The 24,639-nt window shown below is 43.5% G+C and overlaps 1 protein-coding gene and 1 non-coding gene across 2 annotated transcripts; one reads left to right on the top strand and one right to left on the bottom strand.

Annotated features, from left to right (window-relative positions):
• Nucleotides 1–5,015: 5,015 nt before the first annotated feature.
• LOC121577012 (DNA polymerase subunit gamma-1-like) lies at nucleotides 5,016–16,955 on the bottom strand. The gene is made up of 22 exons (XM_041890692.2): nucleotides 16,857–16,955; nucleotides 15,940–16,585; nucleotides 15,422–15,617; nucleotides 14,921–15,094; nucleotides 14,515–14,661; nucleotides 13,880–13,959; nucleotides 13,425–13,607; nucleotides 12,954–13,090; nucleotides 12,428–12,551; nucleotides 11,849–12,085; nucleotides 11,526–11,643; nucleotides 10,908–10,982; nucleotides 10,609–10,725; nucleotides 10,215–10,375; nucleotides 9,599–9,770; nucleotides 9,341–9,476; nucleotides 8,808–9,054; nucleotides 8,312–8,434; nucleotides 7,873–8,041; nucleotides 7,460–7,668; nucleotides 7,102–7,262; nucleotides 5,016–6,265 (listed from the first exon to the last, which is right to left on the bottom strand). Exons 2-22 carry the CDS (start codon nucleotides 16,518–16,520, stop codon nucleotides 6,201–6,203), a joined length of 3,612 nt encoding a protein of 1,203 aa, XP_041746626.2. The 5' UTR covers nucleotides 16,521–16,585; nucleotides 16,857–16,955; the 3' UTR covers nucleotides 5,016–6,200.
• Nucleotides 16,956–17,369: 414 nt separating this feature from the next.
• On the top strand, nucleotides 17,370–17,442 carry trnar-ucg. The gene has a single exon. It is a non-coding gene; the product is annotated as a tRNA-Arg (tRNA).
• Nucleotides 17,443–24,639: the final 7,197 nt, after the last annotated feature.

The raw sequence follows: 24,639 nt of genomic DNA, 5'->3' as shown, positions 1-24,639 counted from the left end.
TTTCCTGTGGGCCCAGACAATTGTATAGAAGCACCACATTATGTATACCCTTTAATGTTACCACTACTGCGACAGTGCCGTGGGTAGACTTCAGAGAACTTACCTACTACCGTGACTGGGACTGGTATATGACAGTGGGGGTCACCCATAGCGATTGGACTTGGACAAACTTGGTATGTGAGACTAATTATGACTGGTCCAGTTGCACCTCTACTACATTAGGAAAACAATGGAGGGAAACTCTTGACTTTGACAAAAAACTCTAAAGGACTCAAATTTACTATCTATCCTGGTATTGCATTAGGCTGCCAGGACTTTAGACTTGCTCCTTATGTAAGCTGTACCACTGCACCAGTCCATTGAATGTTCGAATTTGTCATATTAATAACACAAAAGCACAGGCTATTAATGAAAATGGTAATAAGAATAATTCTATTATTTTACTTACCACTCCACCTACTTTGGATGATGCAATCCTGACCGCTACAGGTGTCTCCGGCCTTTCTAACAACTGGCTCTTGTTGACTGAGGAAGCGGCAAAGGTGACTCATCAGAGTTGTGTGGTTTGTATGGGGCACGGCCATTGCTTCGCGAATTATCCCTGCCGCCATTACGCCAGAATGCTTCCTGTCTGTCATGAAACATGACAACCCTTCCGCCAATTGTACACTATGGGACGTAGTTCATCCCTTGGTTACTAAAGCAACTAAGAAACCAATTTTTTCCTATCAGGTGGCTAGAGCTAACTTTACCTGTGTTAATCTCACGAAAGGTCTACCATTGTTGGGTATGGTACCTGTTGGATGGTGTCGGGTTTATCTATACGCCTAATGCTGAGTTTAAACCTGTTTCCAGGGCTGATGTCTGGTGGTGGTGTGGAGGCGTTCATCTGTTTGATGGACTGCCTGAAATGCCACAGGCACCTGTGCACCTAGTCTCTCTTTTGCTACCAATTTCTGTGTATCCAACAGGTGTTCAGGAGCTGGTGACCCATGTGTCTGACTTAATTCCTACCAGGACCAGGCGCGCTGTGGGCCTACTCATGGGGACCCAACCTACATTGATGCAATTGGGGTCCCTAGGGGGTACCAGATGAGTATAAATTGATTGACCAAGTAGCCGCAGGTTTTGAATCTTCATTTTGCTGGTGGTGCACAATTAATAAAAATGTTGACAGAATCAATTATGTCCATTTTAATGTTCAAAAATTAGGCAATTGGACACAACAAGGTTTTGAGGCGGTGCATGGCCAGTTGGCTGCGACCTCTCTCATGGCTTTCCAAAATCGTATTGCTGTCGACATGCTCCTGGCTGAAAAAGGAGGAGTATGTGCTATGTTTGGTGAACAATGTTGTACCTTTATTCCCAACAATACAGCCACAGATGGCAGCTTGACTGTCGCCCTGGAAGGGTTACGAACTCTTAATGGCAAAATGAAGAGCCACTCAGGGGTGGATACTTCAATGTGGGACTCTTGGATGGATGCGTTTGGTAAATATAAAACGCTTGTTTCTTCTATACTTGTATCCATCTCTGTTTTTGCTGCAATTCTAGTGCTTTGTGGATGCTGTTGCATTCCATGCATACGGACGCTGACAACCAGGATTATAACCACCGCTATTGATCCACATCCTGCAGATAACGGTCAGATGTTTCCTTTGCTTGCTATTGACGATGCTGACCAAGGATATCTGGATGATGAATAGCATTTGCTTTTTGTCACGTCTCTTGTGAGACGTGAAGAGGGGGGAATTAAAACTTTATCTTCTGATAAAGTTTTCCCTATTTAGCCAAATTGCAGCATTTAAGCTTTTATGTCACGTCTCTTGTGAGACGTGAAGAGGAATGTAAAACTTTATCTTCTGATAAAGTTTTCCCTATTTGCCAATTACACTGTTAGCTTGTGTCACGTCTTAAGTTTTTCCTTCTTTACTGTTACTTGGTCACCGTCTCTGGGGAGACGTGAAGAGAGGGATTTGTCGTAGTAAATATATTATGTTATAGCTTGGTCTGACTAAAATCTTGTGCATAACCCATCTTGTGTTGGGCCTTTGGATTTAATACAATGCACAAAGACTTCTATCTTGTCGGCCTTATCAGCAGGTGGCTATGGACAACACCCACGCCATAGGTCTCTCAGTTCTCCCAACTCACGAGTTATTGCTCTGAGGACATACACACACACACCCCCACACACACACACACATACACACACACACACACACATCATCATTGTTAAACATACACACATACACACACACACACACATACACACACATACACACACACACATACACACACACACACACACACACACACACATACACACACGCACACACACACACACATCATCATTGTTAAGCACACACACACAAAAAACCCCTTCTCTTAGGCTGAACATCTGAAGACAGAGAACCCGACTCAGAGCCAATGCAATGGAAGTGACCTCGACCAACTCATCAGGACCAATCAGAAGATCAGAACTACTAGAATCAACCTACTTTATTTTATTGTATAAAATGTCAGCACACAATGTTTAGGGGCTCGCTCTCTCAGATATCTCCCTACGAGGTTGACGAACGGGTCCGTGCACGCTATTTACAGATATCTTTACCTCTGAATAAACTGCCTCATATTATACAATTATCCACCTTGTCCGAAAGTCTCTACTTGGTCTCCGTTCTCCAGTAAACTTGTGATCATCAACAAGACCGTGTACGGTTGGTTCAATCAATATCCGAACTTAAACAGTAAGACGGATAATCATTTCGACTGCATGAATTAATTTTTCTTATGTTGTCCACAACATTGAATTAATGAATAGAGACGGCGTGGAGAGGATACGTGTGCTAGCTGTTTTCAAAGTAAAAGCTGTCTGACTATGACGTTACCTGACCATCGCTCCAGCTAGCTAGCTACCTTTCGCCAGGTTAGTTATAAATAAGTGCCACCAACAAGTAACGTTAGTTAGTTAGCTGCCTCCCATCAATGCTTGGTGGCTTTACTGACAGACAAGACAGGGAATTTATATTAAAAGCCACCAAGCATCGAGCTAAAGGCTAAGCTAGCTAGCTATCATACCAAACAGGTGTGTGTGCCTGTACAGTGTACACTGTACAACAAGGATTGTTCAAATCTATCCAGCCCCAGCTAACACGGCTTGACATACCACGTTTTGACCATCACCCTCTCTCTTGCATCAGTTGAGTATGAATGATCAACAATTGTCTATATGCTGTAGGTAGCTACCTATATGTTGTCATTCCCTTCCCTCCACCTTATAATGGCAGAGATTAAAGGAATTAAGATGGATCGTTCAATTGTTCAACCATTCAATTATTTTCAATGGTAATTAGTGAGTATAACTGTAGAGAAATAAGTGGGCATACTGAGTATGCCTGCATATGGCCACCACTACACCTGCACCACTGGGTGAGATTGAAGCTGGCAGTGTTAACAGTGACACTACACAGATAGCCAGGCACAACACTTCTGCCATTCCCTGCCTTGTATGGTATGGCTTTGTATACTGAACAAAAATATAAGCACAACAATTAACGATTTTACTGAGTTACAGTTCATTTAAGGAAATCAGTCAATTGAAATACATTCATTAGGCCTTAATCTATGGATTTCACATGACTGGGCAAGAGCGCAGGCCCACCCACTAGGGAGACAGTCCCAGCCAATCAGAATTAGTTTTTCCCCACAAAAGGGCTTTATTACAGACAGAAATACTCCTCGGTTTCATCAGCTGGATGTGTAAGTCCTGGGCTGGTGTGGTTACACATTGTCTGCGGTTGTGAGGCCGGTTGGACGTACTGCCAAATTCTCTAAAAATGACGTGGAGGTGGCGTATGGTAGAGAAATTAACATTACATTATATGGCAACCGCTCTGGTGGACATTCCTGCAGTCAGCATGCCAATTGCACACTCACTCAAAACATGAGACATCTGTGGCAATGTGTTGTGTGACAAAACTGCACATCTTAGAGAGGCCTTTTATTGTCCCCAGCACAAGGTGCAACTGTGTAATGATCATGCTGTTTAATCAGCTTCTTGATATTCCACACCTGTCAGGTGGATGGATTATCTTGGCAAAGGAGAAATGCTCACTAACAGGGATATAAACAAATTTGTGCTCAACATTTTAGAGATAAGCTTTTTGTGCATATAGAACATTTCTGAGATATTTTATTTCAGGCCATGAAACATGAGACAAACACTTTACATGTTGCATTTGTATTTTTGTTTTACACACCAACCGGCCTCACAACCACAGACCACATGTAACAGCCAAAACTGCTGTATACAGTATATGAGGTAAGATGGTGTAAAATTATTTTCTAAAAAAAAGGTCTATAAATAGTGTTGCTATGATTGCAACACATGCACACTACAATCTGCCCCAGGTGTGTGAGTGAGTTTGTGTGTGCGCGTCCCCCACCACAATCCCTAATATCCATGTGTTTCCAGGTCAAGCTGTCCGGCTCTCAACTGACTCCACAGTGCTACTCCATCACCTCCGTGCAGGTATAGCCTCATGTTGACGTAATCTAACCAGCCATTGTCTGCCAACCGGTGGCATCGTTTGCTCCTCAACCTATGACACTATGGGCCAGATTAAATAAGTGTTTGCACCAGTTTTTTCATCAAGGGATAAACTTTCACCTGGTGCAAACGATTAGTAGATCTGGCCGTAGGGTCTCTAGCTAATACAACTTTTCTTGTTGACACTGTCCTCTAGTTAAGAGACCCTTTCATGTTGTTGCGACCTTTGACATGTTTTCCTGCAGAGTGGTGAGCTGGCCGGAGGAGGTGCAGATGATAAGAAAAAGGAGGGGGAGGCCACTACTACATTTACATTTTAGTAGATGCTCTTATCCAGAGCGACTTACAGTTAGTGAGTGCATACATTTTTCATACTGGCCCCCCGTGGGAATCGAACCCACAACCCTGGCGTTGCAAGCGCCATGCTCTACCAATTGAGCTACATGGGGCACTACAGCATCTGTACGGAGTTTCTGTTACATGCGTTTATTTACAGATACAAAGAAATGGCCAACCACTTCAATTGATATTTTGAGCCTTGGTCTAACTAAAACCATGTGTACTGTTCTCCCATTCTCAAGGCCAAACTCCTGTGTGAGACCAAGGCCAGTATAAAGCAGTACGAGAAATACCTAATCACCCTCTCCAAGAAATCAAAAGGTATGTATGGGAGTGCTTTGGGATGGGAGATTGTCTCAAATTGAATGGAAGTGTCTAGTTGTAACCAAACATAAAGCAAGATCTGAAAATGAGGACACTCAATAGAAGATACAGAGCCTTGTGGGACTTTTCAGTAACAGAACATCTCTCAAACTAACCATGCATTATTGTAACTACAACAAGATAAACGGGTTTCTGTGTGTTGTGTAGGTGAACCTTATTCAGTACATGAAGCATATATATATATATATATATATATATATACACATACATGACAGCTATCCAAAACGTTGGTTTAGTGTCCTATTCACTCAGCTCCATCACACCAAATTTACTTACGCTTTATTAGTCCTGTCCATACTCCCGCATTCCTCATATCGTCCTGTTCACTCTACAGGGGTCAATAGCACACATCACGTTTATAAGTTATAACTCCATGGATCATTTTTCTTTTGGTTCTCGTTATGTTTTTCCCAGACCCAATGGTCTGAGCTGAAGTCATTCATTTCGTCAGTATTCAATTGTGTGTTGAGGAGGATACATGTAAGTGCTGCTTTGTCTCTCTTCCTTCTTTAGCCCACAGCCTCTCAGCAGCCACAGCAGAGCCAGGAGCCCAAGAAGAAGAGGAAGCAGTGATGGAAAACAATACATCTTTCTCCCTCTTAACCACTTAATACACTCCTCTCTTAACCAGTCTGGAGCAGCCTACATTCATCCGGATGCGTTCTGATGATCCACTGAGATGGGTTGTGTTCATTTGGGCTAACTGTAGCAAAAAATAATGCAGCCAAAAACAATATAGTACCGCCCGCTGCAGACTGTTTTCTTCTGTTTGGTGCCTTATGACCCTGCATAGAACCAGTAGTTCCCATTGACGTCATTGGTCTGATGACTCAGTGCCTGGGTTGGGGCAGCCCTGGAGGACCTTTATCCCATGATGCCTCTGGCTGCACTCACTAGACAATAGAGGACTGGTCGGTTCACCCTCTTATCTCCCTTTCCCCAGAGAGCCTTTGGTGATGTCGATGATTTGGTATATGTCCAGAGCCTCACCTGTGGAGAGTCAATGTGTTGTTATTCTACGTACATGCTGTACAGAGAAAGATACAAGAGGTTGAAGATTGTTTTGTATTATCTGATCATTTGTTTAAAGCTTTCACTTAGCAGACTGAGACCATGCAAAACTTTCTGCTGTATTTATTAATTTACTGTGAACATTTCACAGTATTTAAAACATGTTTCTATGTTATCATGTTAATGTACACTGAACAAAAATATAAACACAACATGTAAAGTGTTGGTCCCATGTTTCATGACCTGAAATAAAGATCCCAGAAATGTTCTATATCCACAAAAAGCTTATTTCTCACCAATGTGTTTACATCCCTGTTAGTGAGCATTTCTCCTTTGACAAGATAATCCCATCCACCTGACAGGTGTGGAATATCAAGAAGCTGATTAAACAGCATGATTATTACAAGGTGCACCTTGTGCCGGGGACAAAAAGGCCACTCTAAAATGTGCAGTTTTGCCACACAAAATGCCACAGATGTCTCAAGTTGAGGGAGCGTGCATTTCGCATACTGACTGCAGGAATGTCCACCAGAGCTGTTGCCAGAGAATGTAATGTTCATTTCTCTACCATAAGCTGCCTCCAACATCGTTTTAGAGAGTTTGGCAGACCACATGTAACAGCCAAAGCTGCTGTACACAGTATATGAGGTAAGATGGTGTGTAAAATAATTTTATAAAAAAAGGTCTATAAATAAAGTTGCTATGATTGCAACACATGCACACTACAATCTGAAGACATTCTAAAGGGCTGTATGTATCAAACGCAGGTTAAGAGCAGCAGTTTAAAGAATGATATATAGTGATGATATACTCACCCTGTGGGAGGCCGTATCTGCGCTCCAGCCCTGTGGGGTTGGAGGGAGTCACACAGTCCATGGTCACCTCCTTCCTCAGACACTGGTCAATGTCCACGGCACTGAAGAAGGCCACTGACTGGGGCAGGTCCTGCATGCCCAGTGCATGGGCAAACATACACCTGTAGAGCACAAGGGTAAAGTATGGAGGAACACATAATGTCTCAAATCTGTTCAATAAGCTGTTTATGTAAAACAAGTAACTCACAGGATATGAATGACAATTACATAATACTTTCAATTTTAATTTTTTTTGTAAGGGGTGATCTGGCAAGTAATCAGCAGGAGACAGTGTATGAGTCAGGGCAGTACTACTGACCTTGTGAGCAGGTTGGTGATCTGCAGGGCCAGTGCTGCCCGGTAGCGGTCTTCGCTGCAGACCAGGTAGCGCACCTCGTCGTGGATGCTGATGCAGAAGCGTCCGTCGATGTCGTGCTCCTCCATCAGCCAGCGCATGGCCACCAGCATCAGGTGGAGGTAGTCCACCGCCGAGCTCTGCACCACCCAGTTCACCCTGCTGGTGATGAACTGACACACACACACACGTTCATCTCTTAATTTACAGCAAGTGTGTGTTTGATTCTGTTCTTATGATTGAGAGTGAGTGTGTTCTTATGATTGTGTGTGTTATGATTGTGTGTATGTGTGTTCTTATAATTGTGTATGCGCGTGTGTGTTTTTATGGATTGTGTGTGTTCTTATGATTGTGTGTTTCTCCTGGTATCTCCTGACCTCGTCCTTGACGGCCTGAGGCTCCAGGGCTCTGCTAATCCTGCAGCCCAGGACGGGGGTGGCCGGCTGGGCTGAGAGGGCGATGCTCTCCAGCTTGTTGAACATATCTGACTCCGTACCACCAGCCCACAGACGCTGGCCCGCCACCTCCCACTTCCTCCTCCGAGAACTGCACGGCCAATCAGGAGAGGATGAGGTAGAAAGTAAGTAAGTGTGTCCCTAGCCAGATCTACAGGAGTATCTAGGGGGAGGGGCTAGGGGTCAGTGGTAGTGAAGGACTTCAGTTCACACAAAGCTGACAGTGCCTGGTTCAAAAATATCTCTAACCACTATACCTTTGGTGTTTGCAGAACTGAAGGAACCTGATAGGTCTAAACAATATGGCGATGGCTCCACATAGCCTTCCAGAAGCACACACACCCACACACTGCTGCCTCACCTCTGGGAGGCCAGTCTGGTGATCCGGCGGAGCTCCTGCAGGGAGACGCTCCCGTCCTCGTCCCTCTCCACCTCCACATCCAGCTCCTTCAGCAGCCACTCACCCTCCTCAGACAGACGGTACCTGACACACATCCTTTCTGTAATTTAATCCTCCAAAACATCCCTTGTTGTGCTATAGAACTACTGTCTACTGCTCTGTGCACATAATATAGATGCATTTAAAGTGCTTAGATCCAAGCTTAAACCTCCAAAAGAGCAAGCAGAGGCGAGTTGATGACGTTCACAGTACAGCTCCAAACTCCCATCATCTTAGCCGTACAGCACCCCTTGGTGAGGTGCTACACATTGGTAGTGGACGAGGGGAGTCCCCCCTCCTTACAATCTGAAGCGCTTTGATAACTAGGCCTGCGTCTGAAATGGCATATTATATTCCCTATATAGCGAATAGGGTGTCAGTCCTACCTAAATTCAATGCACCACTATCCTTCCTGTACCTGCGTAGGCCCTTGGTGAGGGCATACATCTGCCGGGCCTTGCTGGCGGCTTCTGGCTGGCTGAGGCGGTGGTTGAACTGCATGAGCAGGCGCTCGGCGAAGGGCTGCCCAGCGCCGTAGATGCGTCCGTAGTTGAAGACCTTGGCATGCTCGCGGCTGATGCCCACCGTGTCAGCCGTGCGGCTGTGCAAGTCAGTGCCCTGGCTCTTTTTACCCTGCAGGGTCATCCAGCCGAACGCTGTGCAGCCTGGACACACAGTAACAGATACATGATTAACAGGCCACGTTAATGACTGAATGGATTCCTCAAGTCCCCAGATATGGGGCACTGTTTGAAACATCCTCTGTTGTAAAATAAATATGAATTCCGTGACAAAATGCAAACAGACACTGAAATATTCTGACTGGGAATGAGTTCCTCATTAGATTTCTGTCTTTCAGGGACATCGTCGGAAACTCACATTTCTGACCATTCTCATAGCAAAATGAATGCAGCATCAATCGGAGTATCAGCGCTAGGGGTGAAGTCTCACCATGCATGCCAGCGAAGTGGGCCTCTCCCAGAACGGCAGCGATCCACAGCTCCTGGGAGTCCACGTCCGCCCCCACCAGGTGGTACCCAGGGGGCACCTGTACCATGGCCTTCAGCTCACTGCCCACTCGATCCCGCTGCACAGACCACACACACAACCTCTATATCAGTGGCTCCCTTAAATAAAGCTGTGTTGCCCAGTACACTTCCACCATTCTTTTCTTCTCTTCTCGTTTTCTCTCTCTTTCTATTCTCTCACCCGAGCGTTGCTGGCAGTCAGCCACGTTGGCTCCACAGCCCTGCGGGTGACTGTTCCCGCGGTGACGACCTGGGGCAAGATGGCGCCATACTGCCCCTCCTCATCATACTCTTCATGCCTGCTGACAGCGCGAGGGAGCTCCCCTTTCCTCAGCCACACCACCTTCTGAGAGCTGACAGGACACATCAGACATGATAACACAACTGTACTTGAACCCTTTAGGATGAGTCATTTTATATTTCTCATTGTGTCTGGCCATGATGATTAGCAATATAACTGCAGTACGTCTTCAACCATCCTTTTCCAGAAATTCATTTAATTCCTATTCATTAAGTCATTCTCACATGGCTCCTGAGTGGCACAGTGGTCTAAGGCACTGCATCTCAGTGCTTGAGGCGTCACTACAGACCTCCTGGTTCGATTCCAGGCTGTACAACCGGCCGTGATTGGGAGTCCCATAGGGCAGCGCACAATTGGCCCAGTGTCGTCCGGGTTTGGCCAGTGTAGGCCGTCATTGTAAATAAGAATTTGTTCTTAATTTTTATTTATTTTTTTACCTTTATTTAACTAGGCAAGTCAGTTAACTGTCCACATGAAGTGGAGCCTAGGTAGCTACCTGATGCGTTTCTGGGCATTCCTCCAGAAAGAGATCATCTTGTTGATCTCCAGAGCCCGGGTGGCGTTGGTGCCCCCCCTCCCTGCCCTCAGGGTGCCGTCTTCCATCTTGGACAGGAAGTCCTTGGAGAAGGGGCTGCCCACGTTGTTGTCATTTCCATCCTGTAGTCAAAACGGTCTCTTAAGCATTTATAGGTGCGTTCATGTGCTCAGATACTGCACAGATTATAGGATTATTCTATTAAACACTTGATACCCACACTATAGCCATGCAAGACTAAGTGAACATTTGAGTTAGGAATTTGAGTTAGGATTCGACCCCCAATGAGAGGATTGGCATTTTGTTTCGGCACAACACAAATTAGGTCAGCATCGCCATAGATCAGTTGATGTACCTTGTGTGGGAGTTTGAAAAACCAGCAGCCCGGAAAGTTGACATCATTGTAAGGTCCGTTTCCATGGTGATAGGGGCAGTGACTCTCACCTGGTAGAGAATTAACATCCTGCATTTCCTGGTTACATAACATAGAACATGTCACCCAACGCATTCAAATCCTAAAGATCATTGAGGTAATAGGTGAAATGTGTAGGAGGGGACCATAGAGATGTATAGAGGGCGCACTTGCCATAAGAATCAATCAATGTCAAAACAGAGGCGTGCCCTCGTTCCATCTCTATGGAGGGGACAGTTCACCTTATTTCTCTTCCTCATCACCCTGCCACCGTTCTCCTCCTCTGACACACTCTCCAAGCGACCCAACTCCTCCACCTAGAGGTCAACACAGGAAATACACCCACCTGTTATGCTTTCTGACAGAAGAGCATATTTGCTATTTGCACAGAATTCTTAGTTGATATGGGAAGATCATTCTCTGTGTGTAACTCTTTATTACAGTTATCATGTAATTTATATATTCCAGCTATTAAAACTAGAATCAGCAGTTGAAACCCCCCGCCTCTGTTTTGGTAAAATGCCTGAAGAAATGTAACCACTCTCAAATTCATAGACAGCTATGGGTGCAAGGACTGACCATCCATGATATCAAAATTACAGTTTTAATCATGTTGAGGCTATACAGTGTTTGTTTACATGTCAAACAAGCTTATATTTTGGGTTCTGATGGGGTACGACAGTTGAACTAAGCTCATGAGGCATTTATAAGTGATATTCTTTATGAATCAATGGGTACATATAATTAATTAAGTATAAAATGGATGTAGCAAGTAAGGATTTTAGCTTTAACGGTAATTCAGGAGGTGTCATGAAGACAGACCCATCGTGTGTGTGTGTGTGTGTGTGTCAGGGTCTTACCGTCTGCCACAGTGTGCTGTCGGTCAGCATGAGGTCATCAGAGAGGCCGTTGTCCAGACACCTAGGCTGCTCTTTACCTTTCTGCTCACAGTACTCTCTGTACACACTCTCTATGGCCCTGCGAGTCACAACAATACACAGAGGTAACTATACACACACACACACACACTACTTCTGGTGGATGCACGTATAGTACACCCAGTGATGTAGTGGTAAAAAAAAATTGGTTGACTGATTCATTAATTCACTTAGACTCATCCCTGTCTTTGGTCTCCATTTCCCCTGGTGCCCCTGACTGAGCTGTGTGTTGTGCTGTGACCTACTTGTGGGGGCACACAGGCTCCGTGGCGTCCTCCTCCTCCCCCTGGGGCTCCATCAGGTTGTCCCTGCGGCCAGGCACCAGGTAGCCCCAGCCGTGCAGCTCCGTGTAGTGCAGGGGAAAGCCATCCCATGTCAGCCCCATCAGCTTGGGAGTCACCCGCATCGCCAGACTGATCAGGCTGGCCCCCGGCGACCAGCTCTCCTCCTCCGACATCTTCACACACAACTTACGATACCACCTGGTAAGGTAGGGAGGAATAAACTATGGCCGTTTCTCAATGAGATTTCCTTGATTTCTCACATCCCATCTCCTCGCCTCCCTTTTCACCGTATAGGAGAAGGTTCATCCACTCTTACCTTCTTCTCCAATGCATTTCGAGGCGAGGAGAGAAGATGCGAAGAATCAAGGAAAGATTAATTGAGAAAGAGCCCAAATGAGAATTTGAAGAGTGAGATGGAGGAAGGACGTTGGTGAGTGTTGCCTGATGTATTTCACAGCCATAGTTATCTGTACCAGGGTGTTAGTGTGTTTTATTAGTTAACATGGAGCTCCACAGGGGGCCCAGTCCAGCCCAGCTCACCCAGGATGTCCAGGCAGGTGCTGTCTCCTCTTGGGCAGCCGGCTGACCATCTCCTTCAGCCTCTCCAGAGCCTCCCTACTTGGGCACGGCCCTGCCATCTCCTCCTCAGTGGGGGGACCTGGGTCTGACAGCACAACAACATGGCTAAGTAACCTGGTTATCTTAATCCAAGTCAACACAGCAGCAGAGTCAATCATTTTACAGTTCCACATGACACTGGACTACACCTTTACCCAAATAGGATCCAATATAAGCACACAAAACAACTTAGCAAGACAGAATAGTCCTGTAGTACTGGTATTCGGTCCTGGAACCATAGACCAGTCTTAACTAGTTTTATGAAACTGGCCCTTGGTCCATCTCTGTTCCAGGCACATATGTACAAAGAGTCTCAGAGTAAGAGTGCTGATATTGTGTCAGTTTTGCTTTTATATCATAATGAATAAGATTATATGGACAGGGCAACTGATCCTAGATCAGCACTCCTTTTTAAATATGGGCCCTGGTGTATAGTGTGAGCTCCTACCCTGGTCCCAGTCTCTCAGTGGTGTGCTGGGTGCTGGCTCAGCCTCGGAGCGTTTTCTCTTGCTGACGGTCACCTTCTTCTGCTTGAACTCCTGGACATCCCATTCCAGATCCCAAAGCCAGGCGTCCTCCTTATACCTTACAGAGAAACAGTCCGTTAGCTTAAGGCTGCGGCCACAATCAGACGGATGAACACGGATAAAATCGTATGATGTACATCATTGTTAGCTTTTCTTCATCTATTTTTTCCGAATGAGTTTGGACAAGTTGCATACGTAAAAAGACGGATCGTTTGAAAAAGCATTGGCTCCATCCGAAATTCTCTGACACAATATCCCAATGTGGCCATGGCCTTAAACACACACATATTCGGGTATGTATGCACATGCACACACCATAGTGTATTTACAATGTCATTATGTAAGCCTCATTGCTTCATGAAACAAGTACTGCATGCATGATGGTCCCTCACCTGTCATCCTGCAGCAGTTGACAAGCGTCGTCCGCAAGACTCATCAGACTCTTCTTCATCTCTCTCTGCAGCTCCTCAAACGTGTCTTGAGAGTCTTCCAGGTACCGCCCCCAGTTCTGATTGACAGGTAGGTAGCACCCGCCCATCTCCAGCATCCCTGCAAACGTCACTGGATGAGGGCACCTGTGTACAGACAAAGGAGGGACAGTGATTGGTTGAGAGAGACTACTGTCCAATGATTGGCAGGTGGAGAGGGATATGGGTTAGCTTGGTCCTAGATCGGTTTGTTTTATCTTGCCAACTCCTATAGTCAGTGTCACAAACAGATCTAGGACCAGGCTAGAGATACCCCTAAAAGTAAAACATATTGTGGCTTTGCCTCTTGGACAGAGCATTATTGTATTATTATTATATAAAGTTTAAATGAATGAATTAAACAAGTGTGGTTGTCTGACCTCTCCATGAAGAGCGGCAGCTGCTCACAGAACACCTGGTGAGTGGCCTGGACGTCCAGAGCGCAGTACTGCATCAGCTCCTGCAGGGGGCAGCAAAGAAATGACTCAGTCATAATGCCTTGGTTTGGGTATATGTTCAAAGAATTTTTTTATTTTTTTTATTTCCATCCTGACAACTACTTTGAGAGGAAGGGCAATCTAATCTACGATTGCTATATCAATTTTTTGACTTTTAAAATTAATGATAAATAGCAATTTATTCATGAAGAACATAACATATGAATGCCTTGTGAGGTTAGTTCAACTGTCTAACCCAAAATGTAAGCTTGTTTTACTCCATTGTTTGTAAACAATGTCATTGTAAACAAACACTGTATAGCTTCACAAAATACTTCAAACTATCATTTTGATCTCATGGATGGTCAGTCCTTGAATCCATAGCGGCATCTATGAATTTGAAAGTTGTTATATTTCTCCAGCCCCATCCCTAAGCTGTTTTCCTAAAAAGGTGGCGGGGCTACCGCATGTTGTTGTTTAAACTGCAGATTTACCCTTTTAAGGAAAGCAAATCAATGAGGTTTGTAAATAACCAAACATTATTGGACACGAAAGGTTTGACTTCATTGACCTCTGACCTGGAAGTTGTTCCTGACGTCAGCCATGCTGCCCTTCACGAAGATCTCTCTGGCCTCCTTCTGCAGTGGCTCCCCTCCCACATACAGAGCATGCACATCAGCCAGGTTGTTGATGCTGCTGATATTCACCCAGTCCCATGAGCCGATCTACACACACACACACACACACACACACATACACACACAACAACACAACAACAACAAAACCATATATTAACCAATGAGCTCCTTTTAAAACTTTGGATTCCTGAAGGAAAGAACCAAAGTCAATCCGGGAAAAGAAGGGCTGAGGAACGAGATTATTGACCTGCGGATAGGCAAAAACAACATTTTTACAGAACAATCGCAAATCAACAGTTTTCTGTGTAGTTCCATAATCGTGGACTAGAAGACAGAGCGCACTGACCATGGGCCCTTCCTTCCGCCCAGGCCGGCCCACTTTCTTCATATGCTCTTTGACCTCCAGGAGGCCACGCCTCTTGCCGTGCTTGTTGGCCATCCACAGCGTGCGCTGGAACCCAGTCAGACCAGAGATGGCCATGTGGAGACTCATGGTGTCCAGAAAACGAGCCTTAGAACCCTGTGGGAAAAATAACATACAGAGACTGTGTCTCAATCCAAAGGCAGCTGCTTACCTGCCTCCAATGGAAGCATCCTTGTGGATTGGGAAACAGACAGAATAAAGACAGAAAGCATGAGCCACTCCAAAGACCCTAATGCCTGAGTCACACTATTGGGCCAAACCGAGCTGTTCTGGGCTAGCCTGAGGATAACAAAATATCATAGCCAGCACAGCACGGTGCCATTCCGCCCTATAGTGTGAATCCGGCATAAATGACTGTCAATCACACTAAATAGTGATGAATTATGCTTCAAAATGTGTCCCCGTAACCCTGTGAACTCTGACCTTCAGCAGGTACTGCTCCTTGATGTAAGACCGGTCAAAGCTGACGTTGTGGCCCACAATCAGTCTCTCCCTCCACTGGCCTCCCGGAGGGCGGCTGGAGTTGGTTGGGGTCTCCATGGGGATGAGGTCAGCAGGGGTCAGCTGGCTGGACCAGGAGTATCTCTCCTCTATCAGACGCTTGCTGCACCACGAGTACCTGGCAGGAAACAGAAAGACAGAATACAGAGTATTCAATGAAACTGCAATACCACCCTGGCCTAAAAGAAATAGTCCTTGATAAATAACTGTAATTATTCCTGACCAGTTCAAACACAATATACACCATCAACCTGTCACTAGAAAAGCCTTTCAGTATTTTTATATCTACAGATCATTTTACAGTTAAAGTAAATAGGTACAAATCCTAAGAAGTGACATAAAATGTCTGGTACTGAAATAAAGTAGTCAGTTCCTCCAGCTCATTGTAACAAATCCTCCCTCCCACAGTAGAGGGTCTTGGTCCTCTCTATTAGTCTCACCAGGCAGTGGGGGACACGGCCACAGCCAGCGTGGGACAGTGTCCCTCCGCCATGCACACCTCCACGTCAAACACCAGGCCTGCCTCGTCTGGGAAGTCAACCCGTCTGGCCTCCCCACCCGGCCCGTAGCGCATCCAGCCCACATCCCACACCCAGTCCTGGGGCATGGGGGGCAGCGGGGCCTGCTGGAGCTTACTGGCAGCCTCCAGGTAGGGTAGGCTCTGCTTTTGGGCCAGTATGCGGAAGTGGCCGTTGATGTCCTCCCCGTACATGTGGGGCAGCTGGAGCTCCACACCAGGCAGCAGGGAGGATTCTTTTCCCCACAGCTGGTGCCTCTGCAGGTGCCTGATGCTCCGCTCCACCTTCTCGTCCTCGTACTCCTGCTCTGCGCCGCGGAAGATCTGCTCATGGAGGTTTTGGGACAGCATCTGGATGTTGAGAGGGTTCCGGCGGGTCTCTGGGGGGAGGGAGCCCTGGAGGGAGTGGGGCTGCTGGGTGGAGTAGGAGGTGCAGCATAGTGTCCTCCAAAGGACAGAGGAGAGAGGCCTCCGGAAGGGACGAAGACGCAGAAGATGCAGCATTGTCTAACTAGTCCTTACAGTTACTTGTTCCTCCCCTTGGACTTGATCAGGAACATGATGAAAAACTGAATGGGGAGAGAGAGAGAGACAGGATGCAACATGTTTACCATGCAACCATCCGATCAGAGCCATAAAATAATTAATAAAAATAAAATGTAAAAGCTATTTAGATCATCAACATGATCCCCTGGCACTCCATTTATCATACAAAAAACATGATTGCTAAATAGGCCTAATTAGGCCTCCTTGAGAAACCTGCTGATATCTTCAAGCGACAATGCAGCGAATGGTCAGAATGCTGTGTTGATTAAACAGAATAAAATAGTGATTATTTACCATTATCCCTGAGATTCCTACCGCTTAGCAATTCACCGCTCGCATCAACGCGACATAAACAATGTGTTTCCCGGTCGTCACTAGTTACCACAGTCACAAAGTCATACTTATGGTTAAACCCCGCCTATTTCTACAATTAATCTTCTTAAAATCTGATTTTAAACCTAACCCTAACCTTAATGCTAACCACGTTGTTAACCTTATGCCTAACAATAACCTTAAATCAAGACAAAAAAATAAGGTTTACGATACAGACAATATGGACTTTGTGGCTGTGGTAACTAGTGACAACCAGATTTCCCCGGCATGGAGGGTGAAACATTGTAGCAGACCAGCTATCTAGCGACATCCAGTGGTAGGGATGACCTCCCGTACGGAAGTGTAAGATAAAGTGAACCTTTTACAAAGTATCTGCCAAGTTTTTGATGAAAATATAATTTCAAGTCAAATCAAATCAGTCACTGGTTAACTTGTTTATGTACTATAATAAACTTTTTTCGTATCTTTCTCGTTGGTCTCGTGGCCTAATGGATAAGGCGTCTGACTTCGAATCAGAAGATTGCAGGTTCGAGTCCTGCCGGGATCGAAAATTTTGGACATAATTGTTAAAAATGATGGATGAAGGGACAATGATGCAAAGATGCCACCCTTGCTTGGTCAATCAGTGACCACATTTATATGCACAACAATATCCCGTTTTTATTCGGGATACTCAACTATTCTGTTTTTGAGTTGACGCATATGAACATCATATCCCGTTTACAATAACCAGAAAAAGCATCCCGGTTATAAGCAATGGTGTAAAGTACTTAAGTAAAAATACTTTAAAGTACTACTTAAGTCGTTTTTGGGGTATCTATACTTTACTTTGCTATTTTTATTTTTGCCAACTTTTACTTTTACTTCACTACATTCCTAAAGAAAAGAATGTACTTTTTACTCCATATATTTTCCCTGACACCCAAAAGTACTCTTTACATTTTGACAGGAAAATGGTCCAATTCACACACTTATCAAGAGAGCATCCCTGGTCATCCCTAATGCCTCTGATCTGGCGGTCTCACTAAACACAAATACAGTGTGCCCCTGGCTATCGTCAATAAAAGGAATTTTAAATGGTTTATACTTTTACTTTTGATACTTAAGTACATTTTAGCAATTCCATGTACTTTTAATACTTAAGTATTTTTAAAACCAAATACTTTTAGACTTTTACTCAAGTAGTATTTTACTGGGTGACTCACTTTTACTTGAATCATTTTCTCTTAAGGTACAGTGGCTTGTGAAAAGTATTCACCCCCCCTTGGTATTTTTCCTATTTTGTTGCCTTACAACCTGGAATTAAAATGGATTTTTTTGGGGTTTGTATCATTTGATTTACACAACATGCCTACCACTTTGAAGATGCAAAATATGTTTTATTGTGAAATAAACAAGAAATAAGACAAAAAAACAGAAAACTTGAGTGTGCATAACTATTCTCAAATCTCTGGAAGACTGAAACAGGTTTCCCTCAAGAATTTCCCTGTATTTAGTGCCATCCATCATTCCTTCAATTCTGACCAGTTTCCCAGTCCCTGCCGATGAAAAACATCCCCACAGCATGATTCTGCCACCACCATGCTTCACTGTGGGGATGGTGTTCTCGGGGTGATGAGAGGTGTTGGGTTTGCGCCTGACAGCGTTTTCCTTGATGGCCAAAAAGCTCAATTTTAGTCTCATCTGACCAGAGTACCTTCTTCCATATGTTTGGGGAGTCTCCCACATGCCTTTTGGCAAACGTGTTTGCTTATTTTTTTCTTTAAGCAATGTTTTTTTTCTGGCCACTCTTCCATAAAGCCCAGCTCTGTGGAGTGTACGGCATAAAGTGGTCCTATGGACAGATACTCCAATCTCCCAATGCCCTCCTTGCCTGGTCCGTGAGTTTTGGTGGGCGGCCCTCTCTTGGAAGGTTTGTTGTGGTGCCATATTCTTTCCATTTTTTAATAATGGATTTAATGGTGCTCCGTGGGATGTTCAAAGTTTTTGATATTTTTTTATAACCCAATCCTGATCTGTACTTCTCCACAACTTTGTCCCTGGCCTGTTTGGAGAGCTCCTTGGTCTTCGTCGTGCCGCTTGCTTGGTGGTGCCCCTTGCTTAGTGGTGTTGCAGACTCTGGGGCCTTTCAGAACAGGTGTATATGTACTGAGATCATGTGATACTTAGATTGCACACGGGTGGGCTTTATTTAACTAATTATGTGACTTCTGAAGGTAATTGGTTGCACCAGATCTTATTTAGGGGCTTCATATCAAAGGGGGTGAATACATATGCACACACCACTTTTCTGTTATTTATTTGTTCGAATTTCTTGAAATAAGTTATTTTTTTCATTTCACTTCACCAATTTTGACTTTTTTGTGTATGTCCATTACATGAAATCCAAATAAAATCAATTTAAATTACAGGTTGTAATGCAACAAAATAGGAAAACCGCCAAGGGGGATGAATACTTTTGCAAGGCACTGTATCTTTACTTTACTCAAGTATGACAGACAATTGAGTACTTTTTCAACCACTGTTTATAAGAAACCGTGTAGGAGGGACTGGGGAGAAAATGCAAAAACAGTGGAAATATTGGTCCTGTGCAAAATGTCCAATTGTCATCAATTTGACCGGTTTTAAGGAAATTGAAAGCTGAGGAAAACGACTCAACACGTTTCTGATAAGACTTCAGTTTGTCTTGTGTGCATATTTTACGTGGTGGAAATACTGTCTGCTTGCATAACAGTATCAAAGATAACACATTACACTCGCAGCTTTCGCATTTTCTCAGGCGATGGTGAAATAAAGAAATCATATTACTCCACTCCTGTTCCCGAGACAATTTTTTTTTTTAAAGTGTATAATTTCACTGCAAAAAAATAATAATTCTGCAGGAGTTCATATTATAGGCTATTACGCTACGTGAGAGGTTATAGGCCTACAGTCAGTGTCCATATTTCAGTTACTATTCCATTTAACCCATATGAATTTAAATGAGAAATATTCTGTTTATTCATGGTAACAGGGATACTCATGAGCGGATATCAAAGGTGCATGTAAACATCTTATCCCGAATAAGACCTTAAGCGGGATATGAGCTACTATCCTGAAGACTGTGCACATGAAAACGTGGTCAATGTGATTATCACCGATACAATCATACATCAGATATCTGGTATTTTATGTGAATTAAGGATATGTTCCTCTCTTACTTTTTCCTGAATAGAAAAATGCATCTCAAATTCTGTGCAGTTAAAGCTATTTCTTTGCAGAAGAAACTTGCGGGGCTATTAAATCGATTCGGCCTTTTTTGTCCTTATAACCAATGTATGTTTAAAAAACCAAAACGTAATATGTAAAAGTAATTTTGGAACATGAATAGGACCCTTATGACTCCCCTTCATGCAACACTTTTAAGCTGTCCCATATGTCAGTGAGTAGGTTATGAAACCGTGACAATAGGCCTATTTTGTAGCAGTATTGTGGCCTATGTCACGTGTCAAATCTTTTCGCTATATCACCGACTTTCTAAACGCAGAGCCGCAACACCGCGAGACTTCCGGGAACGACCAAGACCAGGCCTGTGTTTGGGGTTTGTGAAGTCAATGAGAGCAGTGAAAAATTATTCCTTAGTTGTTCATTTCGAAATGTAAAGGCACAACCTAGATTCGAGCCAATGTTTTAAGTAGTTGAACATGTTATTACTCCAACTTCGTGAAAGTGATAAACTGACACGTTTTCATTTTCGTCAAAAACAACTTTATATCGAAGGAGTGCCTTTGATATGACGGCCTGCACCTGCGCAGTTTGGAGCGAGACGACCGTTAGACCGATGACGTTTTTCTATGCATGAGCTTTGCCAAATACTTTTATAACTAACCCAAGATACACCACAGCCTGTCGTTTCCAATGGGAGCAAATTAATCATAGTGGGCAGAACAAGCAAGGAGGTGGGCAAAGCCAATCACGAGCTAGCGAGAGCCTATTGGCGCGTTCTAGCATGTATTTGCATATTTCCGTTAGGGAACGCCTACGCTGTGAAGTGCGTGCGGGCAATAACTAAATTCGCCCTTGCACTCCTTCTAAACAACGCAATTTTTGTAAACTTAAAGTCTATGAAACTTAGTCCACGCTGTTCGTAACATATTGTTGTTTTGGAAACATAAAACTGTATTGAGATCAAATGTTTCATCGATGCGAAAATTAGCAGAATGTCAGCCAAAGTCCATCTCCTACATCTTCTCCCACTACCGGCCACTGGGCTACCTCTTACCACCATATGTGGTAATGAGTGGAAACGCCAACCGGATGCTTCACATTTATACATCCGGTGAAATATCTGTTTCATTGTTGTATCTGTGGCTTTGCTTGCTAACGTCGCCATAACATCGCCTACAAGTGTGTTCGGGGATTTCTATTGGAGAAGCAGTTTTAGCGTATCTTCAAACTGTACTGTCTTTGGTCGTATTGTCGTTAAAAAAAATGGTAAATATGGAAAACCATCGCTAGGGGTCAGTCTGTCCATTTAAACTGAAAATATACTGTACCTCCCTTTGCCCGCCGCATGCAGGAATTCAAGGCACGCACAACAAACACAAAATCTCAGAACTAATTAACCATCGATGTATATAAACCCTGGATTGCTGATTCTGTGTATTGTCCAGTGAGATGCTTTGAAGCCACCGGTCGGCCATATTGGCACTCTCCAGAAGAAGCAGTCCTCCATAGCAATGAATGGAATTCTACATTATTCCAATTAAATGTTTCAAGGACAAAATGACTTGTATAATTTTTTTATTTTTTATTGTGGGGATAGTAACTTGAGAACTTAAAAAAAATATATATACTTTAAGGAAAATGTTTGTAAATATTTTTTTCATTTTTCATTTGTATGTTTAGCGCGCATAATATAATGTACACGTATGCATTAAGATGTCTGTAATATAATAAACATAGACTTTAATACATTTCTATAGATTCCAACATTTTTTTACAATGGTGGGGGAGTGCCAAGATGGAGGCAGCGCGTCTTCAAAACAGCGCCCCCTGTCAGCCATCTAGTGAATATATAAATCATTGTAATTAACACAACTGGTCTTTTTTTGCTCAAATTAGATAGGCCTACACTTATTTTCTTTAGATAGGCCTACATCATATTTGCTCATAATCTTTGTGAAATGTCCAATAAAAAATAATGTGTAAAAATGTTGCCACTGTGGTGCAGAGGGAGTGGGATGGAAGGTAGGGTCACCAGCAAGAACTTGACCCCTGCCCCATGTGCTTTGTTACAGGTTATATTAAGTGCTTGTTTTCAGTGAGATTCTTTCAATTTTGGTCATTCTAGGTTTATTCTGTTCAAACCTGTTACAAACTTGTCAGCTGGTAGCTTATTCTGGGATAATAAATGAGAACAATTATTTATTGTAATCTGTTTTCCCATGACAATAAAATATTAGATAGATTGTTCTTATTTCAGTTTAAGCATATGTTTGGGGTTTGTGTAGGTCTAGTGTCATGTGTGTAATAGATTAGGTAAATAACAGGAATTTGCTCTGTGTATGTTGATATAGTAGCATAGAAATTAATGTCATTATCATATGGAAATTATAAACTGTTTTATAGGCTCATTTATACTGTATCTTTTCAATTACATGTATTTATTATTCATGGGGGGTTATGATCTCAGAGAGGAGAACAATGTAAAACAATATTGCACATTTAGCATAGCCTAAATGGTGAGATTATATTTTTGAAGGAGTCTATTTTGAAGGAAGTTTCTTAGCCTTTATCTCCTAGAAACTCGCAAGGAAATTTATATGCAAGCTAAAATGGGAAAATACAGTTCAATTTCCACCAATTCAAGTATCCTAATGCCTTAAAACGTCAGGGAAACAAATATACACTCCCTTCAAGGAATTTAGTCATCATTCAGACATAAAGCAGTTATAATTTAATGTTACTGAATTAGGCTACTATGACATGAATCAAGCACCTCAGTGTACGTTGCCATAATTCATGTTGTTGGATAAAGAGTCGCCTTTTACGCACCAATAAGGCCTATTTATAAATTAGTATAGGCTATCAAGTGAAACCTTTAAATTCCTTCTATAGTTTTGTGTCTGCGTAATAGCCTACATTTAACGAGTAAACATGAGCCATATTAGCCTACGTTAACTGGGCATCAACAAATATATATAACTAATTGTTTGCATTGAGTTATAATAAGAGTAAGCATATAGAATAATGCTTCAAAAACTGGCACATTTGGATTCCAAACTGTGCAGCAATTTGCACTGGCTTGATAATGGTGATACTTAATGAGTGTTAATAAGACATTTTTATTTATTTTAACTAGGCAAGTCAGTTAAGAGAAAATTCATATTTACAATGACGGCCTACACCGGCCAAACCCGGACGACGCTGGGCCAATTGTGCGCCGCCCTATGGGACTCCCAATCACGGCCGGTTGTGATACAGCCTGGAATCGAACCAGGCGGTCTGTAGTGACGCCTCAAGCACTGAGATGCAGTGCCTTAGACCACTGCACCACTCCGGAACATTTAAAGAAAGACTCCCAACCCCGTGGCCCCCATGCACCTTACCAACACATGCGCACATACAAAAACATTCGGTTTCATCGTGTTCTGTGATTGGACATATAACAACCTGCCACTGGAATGTCGTCACTGTGGGCGAAAATTGTTACCAGAGGATGCGCGCAGGAAGCGAGTAGGCTAGAGCTCGGAGGACTAGGGAAGGAGACGGACTAGGGGTAGAAGACCGTGGGTATTAATGAAATGAAAGGACGGCCAGATGAGGAGTGAGAGCGCGAGTTAACTAGACATAGCCTACGCACGTGGAGGGAAGATAGAACTTAAGACTGAAGAAGGGGGATTCCAGAAATATATTTATTAATCTTGGACTTAAAACACAAGTAAGCCATAGGAGCATCACTGCGAACAGACAGGGTATCTTAGATAAGGGTTGATTGCACCTTTCAAGGAATCTGTTCTCTCGTCATGTCCAAGGTCTGCCTGCTGCCTTGGATGCGTCTGGTTTGCTGGTGGTCACATTTTACTTACAATTATCGAATTGTAGTTGTGCCATGGTTATAAATAGGCGTGCGCTTCTGGCATCGGGTACATTGGAATAGATTGGAGGCATATGTTATTTATTTACATCGAATAGAAAAGTAGCCTACATTCTTGTCCAAAGTGTTATAACAATGTACTGTGCTATTTTCAGTAGGCTATTAGAATACCGTGATTTTCATATCCAGGCTATAGGCTTGCTTTTGATGTGAATATAGCCCTTGGTTCAGAACTAGGTAATTGACACGAACTCTCAATAAAAGTGACCAGGCCTAGGGGCACACAAAGGCAACTCTGCAATCATATTACTAGCATTTTATATAGTCTAGTCCTTCTTTCCTGTCTTGTATGTTTGTAAACGGGTCGGTGGTTTGTAAATTGGAACGTGCTTGAACTGAAGACAGCATGAGGGCCGAGTCCTACACGATATATTCGCCATATCATGAGTTATAGCCGCGCTGTCTCAAGTTCAGTTTCACGTTCAAGTCATCCTCTAAATATGCTCAACTTCTAAACAGGGATATATAGGCAAATCATAGTCTTCAAAACTAGTTTTCACAGCTAGGCCTAATAGTGTTGTTGTTCTTAAAATACAAAACAAACAATGGTTCGTATTGCGATTAGGAAGAATTCCAGAATACAAGTAAGCCTAGGACTGCTTTTGA

The sequence above is a fragment of the Coregonus clupeaformis genome, chromosome 11 (assembly GCF_020615455.1).
Source record: "Coregonus clupeaformis isolate EN_2021a chromosome 11, ASM2061545v1, whole genome shotgun sequence".
Taxonomy (NCBI): Eukaryota; Metazoa; Chordata; class Actinopteri; order Salmoniformes; family Salmonidae; genus Coregonus; species Coregonus clupeaformis.
Note: the sequence above shows the minus strand (reverse complement) of the source record. Positions and strands in the feature narration are given on the sequence as shown.

What these genes read in the sequence shown, in the direction of transcription:
- LOC121577012 (XM_041890692.2), bottom strand. Translation starts at nt 16,520, where the DNA reads ATGCTGCATCTTCTGCGTCTTCGTCCCTTCCGGAGGCCTCTCTCCTCT. An exon ending in CTGCCGCTCTTCATGGAGAG is followed by an intron (nt 13,608 to 13,879) that starts GTCAGACAACCA and finishes GTCTGTACACAG; the next exon opens with GTGCCCTCATCCAGTGACGT. An exon ending in GAGCCTGTGTGCCCCCACAA is followed by an intron (nt 11,644 to 11,848) that starts GTAGGTCACAGC and finishes TGTGACTCGCAG; the next exon opens with GGCCATAGAGAGTGTGTACA.